General features: G+C 42.5%; 1 protein-coding gene across 1 annotated transcript in view; it reads right to left on the bottom strand.

Annotated features, from left to right (window-relative positions):
- LOC111862837 (proline dehydrogenase 1, mitochondrial) overlaps positions 1–11,185 on the bottom strand; it is a 54,884-nt gene that overhangs the window by 5,725 nt on the left and 37,974 nt on the right. The window contains exons 5-11 of the mRNA XM_023848565.2: positions 8,252–8,316; positions 7,755–7,936; positions 6,535–6,709; positions 5,317–5,427; positions 5,071–5,202; positions 840–1,039; positions 659–747 (exon numbers count right to left, since the gene is read on the bottom strand). Coding sequence (XP_023704333.1) covers positions 659–747; positions 840–1,039; positions 5,071–5,202; positions 5,317–5,427; positions 6,535–6,709; positions 7,755–7,936; positions 8,252–8,316 — 954 coding nt within the window. The remainder of the gene's footprint in view (positions 1–658; positions 748–839; positions 1,040–5,070; positions 5,203–5,316; positions 5,428–6,534; positions 6,710–7,754; positions 7,937–8,251; positions 8,317–11,185) is intronic.

Here is an 11,185-nt window from a genome sequence, read left to right as displayed (position 1 = left end):
AATCGTCTAGAGGGTGGCTTGAAAATTCACAAAATGGTCCTTGTTCCTCCCAGTAACAATAAGAAGAATGGTGCCCTGAGAAAATGTCGTGTGAGTGCTAAGCACAAGGTTAGAAAAGAAACAAGTATCATGTGTGGAGGCTGTGGTGTGGCTCTCTGCAAACTTTCATGTTTTAATGTTTATCGCACGAAGAAAAACTAATAAAGAGGTATGGAAAGGAATTTATTGCATAAAATATTATATTTTAATTAGTTCCTGATAATTTCGTTTTTAAAAACCAATTTTTGTTGAAGTTGTTTAGGAAAAAGTAACTACATGCATTTTAGCGACATAAGGTTTAAAGGGCCTGCCAGGACAGGGGTGGGATTTAAATACCCTTCGCGCCAGTCAAAGAGTTAAGGGTGACATCAGGGTCCTTAAATACTAGCATTAGCGATCCAAGACTTAGACAGCAGAAAGATGTCAAGGCCATGGTGGTGCAATGGTTTATCAGCCCAGACAGTCCTTTGTTGTGGCTAACCATTGGCTGAGGCATACTGGAAAGCCTGCTTCAATCCACATGGTTACTATTTTCAACAGCATCGCCAAAAACAATTTGTGAACAGGAACAAGTCTCTTATAACTGGGTGCATTAACATTAAGAGAATATTGCACTGACCAAGTGGAAATGTGATGTAGTCGCACATCCCGAGCAGCTGCCCAAAACAGATCACTTTGTCTTCTGGTGAGATTCCAATCTCCTTCATCCTGCAACAGAAGTCACATTAACAGACACGACCATGAAAACGAGATAACTGATTCAGACGTAAAGAGCTCATTTTGACACACAAAACGCATACTTCTCTATTGCAAATCGGACGGTGTTCTCGTTGTGACTTGCCACCATGATAGCAATTTTCCTTGCATCCTCACTGCGGTCTTTCAGATCCTTGATGCGACGGAGGCATTCAGTTAGAGTGCGATGATACATCTCAGTTGTGGCTGCAAAGCTGGGGTTGGTAGGGTCCGAGTAGACCAGTGCTGCTGCTCGAGCCCGCTCCTGCACATAACATGAGTCAGTGCTACCATCCCCATAATACCAAACACAGTTTTCTGTTAATCTGTACAAACTGAGGTTCTCACAGCAGTGGTTATGAAGAGTTCTGTCTTCTGGGACATAACACTACGTAGCCTGCTGAAAGTCAACTGATGTTTCAGAAGAGCATATTATGTCCAGAGCTCTGTTTGGGACCTACTTTCATGCTGGTTTCTTGCTTCACTTATTCTTCGACCCTGAAGATGGAAGCTGTATGTTCCGCTGGAATGTCAGCTGACTTTCAATGGACTACAGGGAGTTATATCCCAGAAGATAGTACACTTCTTTTATTTAATGCTCTTACAGAAGACTAAGAAATAATGAAAACAGTTTTTTAAGAAAAAACAACTGGGATTCATAACAGCCAAAATGAATTAATTTGAAGTCAGAATTACAGTCTTGAGATGTGACACTGTGTAGTATAGTAGACAGAGCGCTATATTTTGGATGAACCTGCTGTTTCTATCTTCATGACGTAAGATGGAGTTAACAAGCCCCTTCAAAATATTGGCTCTTATTTACCAGCTTATATGGAATCACATCCCAAAAGATTGTAAACTTGATATTCAGCTCCATAAGAACCTGAAACTTCAGTACCAAAATCCATTTATATATTTTGAAATGAAAATTAAAGGGGTAAAAGAATGAATGCTTTAACTTACACAACCACTGGTTAAGCCAGACCAAGCCCAAAATTTGTTGACAGTCTGAAGAGCAGGCATTGTTTTATAGATAAAATGTTTTCCATGAAACCCGCCATGTCAAATCCAAGTGGACTTCCGTTCTGATTTGAAATGATGGGCCAGCCAAGAAAAATTGTGCCATGAAACATCTTTTATTATGCTTCTTTAAATGAAACCCATTCAGGGAATGTTCTGGATGAATGGGTGGTAATGGTTGTTAAAAAAGTCCCCATGGGCACTGGGGCAGACATTTGCTGATGCAAAAAGGGTTGATCCCCACCACAAAGAATTCCCTGGGCCGCTACTGGAACCACTGTATCGTTGCCTTGAGGTATTTATCAGACCAGAATACGTTAATGGGTTTCATATGAACAAGCATTATAGTGTGACATGTTGAGCTATGGATGACGCCCCTCCCCCCCGCCAGCCGTGATGCGCCGAGCGAAGCCGAAGTGAGCCGAAGTTAGCCGAGTCCTAGCATCCTGGTCGCTATGCAAGCGAGTCAACAGCGATGACGTCACTAAGGGTACCGCGGGTTGCTAGGCAGCGCGGGTGAACAGGATTGCGAGAGACGACAGTAGTAACAGCGGTTACTACCGCTAGCATTGCTAGCAACACAGCGCCAGGCAACAAGGGTGCGTATTACGTGGCCGTTTTCTGTATTGTCCGATCGAGGCTACATGAGGAGCAGCGAAGATTATTCACAGTTAGTCCTGGAGCTACCTCCGAGTGAGTCCTCGAGCTACCTCCAAGTTAGCCAGCAACCAGTCAGTTGTATTGTGGCATTTGGAGTGTAGTATTTGTGATACTGCAGATAGCAGTAGTTCTAAAACTGTCAATTGTGTGATTGTAAGTGTGAATGTGAAATAAAATTCGCTATACCAAATACGGCGTGAAGTTATTTGTCGCGTTATACACCCAATACGCGACAACTGGTGTCAGAAGTGGGATTACGATCTTGAACACGCCGCAACGAATTATACTACCGCACGATGGAGATGGAAATTATTTTTGAACGCCTAGTGGCGATATTAGACGCCGATAGAAAGGCCCGGCGAGAAGAAATGGCCGCAGAAAGAGAAGCTATCCAAGCGGAGATGAAAGCCATCGAAGCAAGGACGGCCACCATACGTGAGAAGAGGTTGCAAGCTAATAAGGATGCCTGGCAGAAAGAGATGACAGCCTGCCAAGAGATGGAGGCACATCTAGAAGAAGAAAAGCCGGCCCCAGTGGACATGAAACCTGAGGCGGAACAGCAAGAAGAGGTCCCTGCAGACGACGTCNTGGACCCCGGATGAAGTTGGCTGCCCCCTGCAGGAAGACATCCCGTCGCGCGACAGTGGCACGACGTTGGAGAATTGCCTTCAAGAAGGAAATTCCCCTGGGAACCTTCGGATGCCAGCGGAAAGAAGTGACCGCCACCGGAATAAAGATTACACCCTGTGTAGGATACAGGCGTATGGGACAAATCAAGAATAAGGTCGCACCGGAAATCACCAAGAAACGGACGTTCGGGAAGAGACTGTGGAAAGGCCCGGAACGCAACACTGGCATCAGGAACCGAGGCCTGAGACAGCAACTACAACGCAGAAATGAAGTGAAGGACCTAGGCGGCGGACAGCCGCGATATGTGAAGGAAGCAGACCGGAGAAAAACTGCAAGACTGCAGATCGCCAAGTGGGTAGCCGGATTTTCTGTCTGCCTACAACACGGCAAGGATTGGACCTTGTGGAGGGGACACCCCCTCCAAAACGGAAAAAGAGACTTCAAGCAGAGGAGGAACTGGTAGTGTAGAAGTACCAGCCTCCCAAGGAAGAATGAAAGTGACGGATGAATGGGACACAACTGGATCTTCTGGCGAGCTGAAAGGAAACTGCTCGAGACGAGCTTTGTCTTAAGAGGGGAGCGGATGTAACGGACGAAGAATAGTCGCTGCAAGAAGAGTAGCCGAAACAACAGGAGACACCGCAAGCACAGCTACGGGACGGAAAAGGAACGGGGGTGCACCGTTAGGCTATTCGAGACGAACAGCCTTAAGGAGGGAGCAGTGTGACATGTTGAGCTATGGATGACACCCCTCCCCCCTGCCAGCCGTGATGCGCCGAGCGAAGCCGAAGTGAGCAGAAGTTAGCCGAGTCCTAGCATCCTGGTCGCTATGCAAGCAAGTCAACAGCGATGACGTCACCAAGGGTACCGCGGGTTGCTAGGCAGCGTGGGTGAACAGGATTGCGAGAGACGACGGTAGTAACAGCGATTACTACCGCTAGTGTTGCTAGCAACACAGCACCAGGCAACAAGGGTGCGTATTACGTGGCCGTTTTCCGTATTGTCCGATCGAGGCTACATGAGGAGCAGCGAAGGCTATTCACAGTTAGTCCTGGAGCTACCTCCGAGTGAGTCCTCTAGCTACCTCCGAGTTAGTTCCGAGTTAGCCAGCAACCAGTCAGTTGTATTGTGGCATTTGGAGTGTAGTATTTGTGATACTGCAGATAGCAGTAGTTCTAAAACTGTCAATTGTGTGATTATAAGTGCGAATGTGAAATAAAATTCGCTATACCAAATACGGCGTGAAGTTATTTGTCGCGTTATACACCCAATACGCGACAATATGTTATCCACAGTGCAGCTGCTAAGAATAACATCCCTCTTCATAGTACTGTGACATGACAACTGAAGGTCAGAACAGTGGCAGGTAAACATGTTTCCACAGCAATGGATATACATACAACAGACAAACTATCAAAAGCAGCGTTTTCTATGCGGTCCATACCGAGGCTACATAATGACTGGCCAAAGCACTTGGTGAAAAAGATAGATGCATGAGTCCCACAGAGCTCAGAACCAAGAAAGACTGTGCTGGAAAGAGCCAGACTGGCGAGACAGTAAAATATCGTCACAAGTCTTCAAGGACCAAGACCCAAGAATGACTGCTGCTGAGGATCATCAGGAAATTACCCAAACAAATGAAGTAGTGAGAGTCAGTTGCATAACCCCCAGAGTTGTAAGAGAGTAAAATATGGTCACGAGGCATTGGGACTAAAAAGCGGAACCAGATGTGACTGTGCTGGGCCAGCAGCAATTCACCTGACCCTGAAGAAGTTGCAGCTGCTGCCTGGCTGTGAGCATGGAACCAGAAGAATCTCCACATTAGAAGGCACTGCTCAGCAATGACTGGTGATGACACAACAAACCGGTGTGCACTATAGTGACTTTTAGAGTGCACAAATCAGTGAGAGCATTACAGTTATTTACATTTATTATCAATCCAAACCCCATGTCTAGTCACTGACACATGATAAGCATGTAGCTGACCTGCTCCAGATATGCCCCCCGAACAAGCTTGGCTCCAAAGTAAAAGTTCTGTCGCTTTGCCTGCTCCAAGTCGTTTGTAGCCTCTTCATAGGTGTTCTTCAGGTAGCACTGGTATGTGTTGAATACCACAGCCTGCACACATTACATTACATTAGATCAGAATACAGCCATGGAAATTGAACAACAATTTTGCTATGACTGTTCTATTTATCACCTTATGGGATTGTTACGAATTGTGGCCCTCACCTTTTCTTTGTTGTACTTTCGCATCATCTCAAGGGTGATTCGGGAGATGGCTGGTTGAAAGTATGTCTGCTCTGCATCCACCATGATGCGTACATCCAGCTCCGCTGCCATCTGGCAACAAAACATTCAGCTCTTTTACTGTGAATACGGATGCTGAAGGTTAAACCGTAACACTGATACATATCAAACTACACAGCGTCATATCCAAGAAAACAATAATTTTGAAAATATGAGTTGGCATCACACATGCTTTCATCATCCACATTTTCTCGTATCTGTTGTTTTATTTCTCTCATGAAATACATCACTACCCCACCCAGAGATACTCAGAAGCTGCCATGCATGGCTATTGAATTATGTGTGTAGTGTCCTAACATGTCCTACCATTCTGACTGTCACGTCACATCCTGCTCCTGCACCATGTTCAGTGCACGTTCAGTTAAGTTTACACATTTTCAGTGTTTGTGGTCACTTTCAGTATCATGATCTCCAGATACAGGGAGTTGCCTGTACTTTCAAAATGCATTAATTTAGCGTCCAGTATGCAAACAAGTACCAATTCCTTCTTTACATTATTTCAGCCATAATTACTAAAAATAGAAATGTAAAACAACGTAATCTGTGAAACACACTCATTTTCCAGCATCTCTGCAAACTGGTGAGAACACTAACCGAGTTACCAAGGTAGGAAGACATCTTCTGTCACCAAAGCTATATAAATTACACAGTGATGTAACACTGCACTGTGTTGGCCAGGCTGGACAAGGAATAAACAAATACAAACATTCCACAAGCTGTGTTGATGTTGGCTGACTGCCTGTTCAACATGAATGTAATGAAATTATTGTGTTTTGGACATCATCCTGTTTTTTATTTAAAAAGTTTTGGAGACTGGATTCTGTCTCTGTCCTCAGGTAGAAACCTACTCAGTTGGGCCCAATCGATAGAGCTAGTCCCTATCCCCAGAGATAGCAGACAGAATCCTGTCTCTGAAACATTGTTTTAAATAATAATAATAATAATAATAATAACAATAACAACAACAATAATAATAACAACAACAACAACAACAAGAATAACAGGATGGATATTGTCCAGACAACAGAATAAACTTCTAGATCCTATCTACGAATGTAACATTTACTGTGACTTCTGTTTGCTGAACACTGGTGTATGCGAGGGACAGCCAAAGGATGCAGAAGGAATACAGGAACTCACCCTGCACAGATTATTCATGCGTCGCACCATGTTGCGAAACATCTCCTCCTCCTTAGGTGTGAGCTGTGTGATTAGGCGAACCATGCGACCTGTTTTGAGGTCTGGCACACGGAATGTGTCACTCAGCTGCTGATTCTCATCCACAATGCCACTCCAGGGGAACAAATGAATAACTCTGCACATACAAGCAACATCACATAACAGATGGGTTCCATCTCAGGTATCGGTGCCAGATTTATGTATAAGCTAATTATGCTATAGCTCAGGGTCTCGCAATCCGAGAGACCTCCAAATATAAAATAGAAAAGTCATCCATGACTTAAAACACAGCATTCTGTTGCAAAGCCTTGGAGCAGACCCATAGAAAACACCACTTCCTCTATTGTTGCGTGCTGATTCACCGTTGCAGAGATGTGTTTACTGCACAGTTGCATAGCAATGAGCACGGGATGGACCCACAGAGAATGCCGCTTGCAACATCACTTCTATTGTTGCATGGCATCAGAGTGTACATGACACATTTCTCTGCTGCATGTAAACAAGCCATTACCTAGCAACGGCTGTTTCTCTGCCTGCACAGTTCTTACTTCGAGCACTTATGCCACAGTATTCACCTGATGTTGGTCTACAGACTGACACATGTCATGTGATTTTTATAATAAACTGACTGTTGTATTATATATGTATGTTCCAATCATTTATACAATTAAAATCAACCAACTTATTATTATGTCAGCAGCCCCAGAGTCAGTGACAATGATATGTAACAGTATGCAAATATAAAAATAAAACAAGTTTCTTAAGCTGCGGCATTCACTTGAAAAATATTTGGTTATCTTGTTAAATTATCTTGCCATGAAAAAATTCCTCCCAAGCAAATATTCAAATAAAAACCTTCACTGCTGGATTGGAGGTTCTCATGGCGACCGAGAAGAGTACTGCTCCCACTTTCACGGCTGAAGAGTAAGCCAAGCAAGAAACCATGAAGAAGCAAACAGCTGTTGGCAAACTCTACCAGACTACACAGCGTCACACACCAGAAGACAGTACTCTGCACAGCTGCTGCTGTGAGAACCTCAAAATTATTATCACGTATTTCTACAATACATTTTATAACAAATTTGTAGCGGTGTCTTCTCTATCGCACAAAGTTCCTAACGAAGTCTTAACCTGGCTCTGCTTAGTTCCAGATAGAAACACAATACAACAGCTACACTCACCCTTCCTCGTCATAGGTCAGCTGCTTAAGGAACTTCTTAACCGTCTCTTCCTCGAGGCCTGCCTGTAAAAACTTCTTTTCCAGTTCCTCCACATGAACGTGATGCATCAGAACATTGCCCTCCCCTCCCAACACTTCTGTCATGTACTTTCTTGTGCGCATGATCACTTCAGACAGCTGCAACTGCAACACATTACATACATTACAGATACACTCTCACAGGCATGGCTCAATATAACACAGTTCTAAACACGTATACAAACACCAAGTGATCATGTCTTTCTTATAATACAACTAAGATTTGAAGCCACAGCACAGTGAAGCTGTTACATACTGTCACATATGGAAAGTTTCATAAACACAGAAATTTTCAGCCCTTGGCACTTGTACGGTTAAGGCATAATGTTGCCATACTCTTTTGTGTACCTGTATAATATAATGGACAATTACAAGAAAGTGACAGGATATAAACCATATGTAGGAACCTGTACAACTTACCAGCAGCTGTGGACGTCCAAGTGCTGTCAATTTGACGGCACATATTCCTGTCCCAAAAGTAGCACCTGCAATATGAAAATCTCTGTTTAAACAGCTGCTGTATTAATAATGCTAGCAGATTAATTAATTTTATTTATGTAACATCACGAGACCTAACATTGCATCAATTATGGTGTGTGGGGTAAGTTCACATTCACTACACACAAGTGGGGGTGAACAGCTGACAGGCTTCTTGCAGTGGCTACAGTGTGACATCAGGAAATAAAACGGTGTATCATCTGGGGCACAGGGCTGCCAATGGATCAGTATTCTCAATCAATTAACCATTCTCTATTAATAAATTCTTTAATTATTTAGTACAGAATGTCTTATAAACTATTCTAAATAAAATATAATTAATACCAATTACTCAAGTTTGAAGTACTTGCACTAAAATTTCCATAGTTGAAGACAATGGCCTCACTGTTAATCAATGACTTAACATTTCTGTCAGCAGATGGACTCACATGTGACATACTGATGTTCAGAGAAAAGAACAGGCTTTCCCACAATTTATATCAGCGGTTGTTTGAAGGTCATGTGTGAAAGTATCATGGGGTCTTCTATACAATGGCATTTACACCCAAGCAGTCTCAGCAGTCAAAATGTTAAATGGTACCCTGCCTGCCTTTGCAGCTACACTTGAATGGCACAAGTCCCTGGTACTGCATGTGGATACAGAATGTATCTTAATTTAAAACTTCTTTGGTGTATATCACTAAATAAAATACAACCACTGGTCAAAGAAGGATCACAAGGCTGCAACCTGTTCATGACCAAACAAAATATTTGCATAATCTACGCACTAACTTCAGTGCGTCCTGGAGATTAGTATGGGCATTTGGACTGAGCAGCCGAACATGTCTTGAAAGTTAAACAATTATGTGAAGTCTCAAGATGCGGACTGATAGTTCAGGATGCATTTGATTGACACCACAAATACAAGCTTCATGTATACACTCTGGATTGCATGGTTTCTGGATACTGCAGGTTGTCCAGTCTTCTGAAAGAACACATTACAAAAACTGGACCTGCTTCTGTCCTCAGATGAAAGGGTGCAGAGGCACCAAATCAGGTGGGTCCATTAAAAACAGGTAAACCCAATCACTGGATCTGTGATGGAAATCACATCTTTGTAATGAACCTAAGTGTGTGACTCCCCACGTTTACAACTGAGGCTGGAGAGAGATGCAGTTTCTGAAGCACTGTGTTCTATTCAGGATACTACATGACAGTAAAACGAATGTGAAGTTGTTCCTGTGATTAATTCATTAAGCATCGCATCACAAAGATGCATGGATGAATCAGTGTACAGTTATATCAGCCTTGACATCAGCACTAGATGGAGCTGAGTGGTCAGCTTAATGCCAAGGAAGAGCCCCTGGCACCCACTGGATAGGAGGCTGGGTGAGCCCCAGAGATGACCTTGATGTTCTGAGGAAGAGAACAGTATCTTTCCCTGCTGAAAAGTGTCCACAAATCTAGCAGTCCCAAGTGTAATGCATTATTATCAGAACTGTTTCGAAATTATTCAGTTTTATAATTCAGAGTTTTTAAAGGACAGATAACATACGAGTATATCTCAAATACAGCAAATGCATAGGTAAAGTTATTTTAAATTGTAGTTTATATTCTAAATTAAAAAACTACTAATTTAGGTCACGTACCTGAATTATGTCAAATAGGAATTAAAGACTTCATTAATGAGAGTGATTAACTGATTTTAACAGCCCTGCTTCTCACTACTACTACATTTTGCTTCCATATGCTGCATCCCTCATAAGAAATTAACATTTAAAAAAACCGTGGTTACTATATGTACCACCTACTTTAACATTAAAAAATCTTTGAGTTTTGCTCTCACAGTATGTTTCGTATGATTCTCACAACAAATAATGACTGTCTCTCTAAACAGCATTAGCAGGCAGGCCCTTGTAATGGTAACGCACTGTGTTTTTCTTGTGAGGTATGAAGTGAATTTATAAACATTTAGTCAAATTTCAGACTTCAAAGTGTTATGCAATAGATTTTTGTAGCACCTTAGCCACATGGTAGGGTTCTGCAGTGATAACATCCTTCAATAGAATTTGCATGAATTATACATACACTACTACAGGGGGGAGTATATTATAAATGTAGAGTACTATTTTTCAGGATGACGCAGTTTAGTCTGGTGTATCATTAGCGATATTTCAGAAGAACATGGCACCTTCACCTTCTGGACTGAAGAGTAAGTCAAAAAAGCAAGCAGACTTTACACACTTGCTTGGGTTAAGTTTTGATCCTGAAGCTTGAGACAGCGTGCAAGTTATCTTCATGTTCACTTCTATGAGAACCTTGAGTTCTACATTTTAAGTCCTTGGAAAGTATGAAATGGCCAAAACAAGAAAACCATGGACAATTCAGGGTCACGAAATTCAGCAAAGAAATATTTTGTATATCTAACAATTTTAAATACAGAACTGTGGAAGGAAACGCATCCTTTATCTGAAATGACCCACATGGAAAATGTATTGAGGGCCAGCTGCTAGTTTCATTCTCACATGAAGTCATTATTTATAACCACAGCTTTAATGTAACATAACACAGACATACAAGACCTCCCACAATACAGAACTGAACATTTTAACAACTCATGAACAGAAATAAAACTACGGGCTATACCTACTCCATACACATCACTGCAGCACTAATTTTGTGGGGCTTAACCCACAACTGTGCCCAAGTGGACACTCTACACAGTAGTTAACTTGTTCCCTGGTGCTACATTTCATTCTCCTCCAGAAGTCATCTGTGATTGGGCTCCATATTCTAATGAAGTTTATAATATGGGCACAGGAGATAATCCAATGTGTGCTGCATATATCTGAAGTGTGTTGGACCCACAGCACATGA

Source organism: Cryptotermes secundus, unplaced genomic scaffold (genome assembly GCF_002891405.2).
Source record: "Cryptotermes secundus unplaced genomic scaffold, Csec_1.0 scaffold462, whole genome shotgun sequence".
Lineage (NCBI taxonomy): Eukaryota > Metazoa > Arthropoda > Insecta > Blattodea > Kalotermitidae > Cryptotermes > Cryptotermes secundus.
Note: the sequence above shows the minus strand (reverse complement) of the source record. Positions and strands in the feature narration are given on the sequence as shown.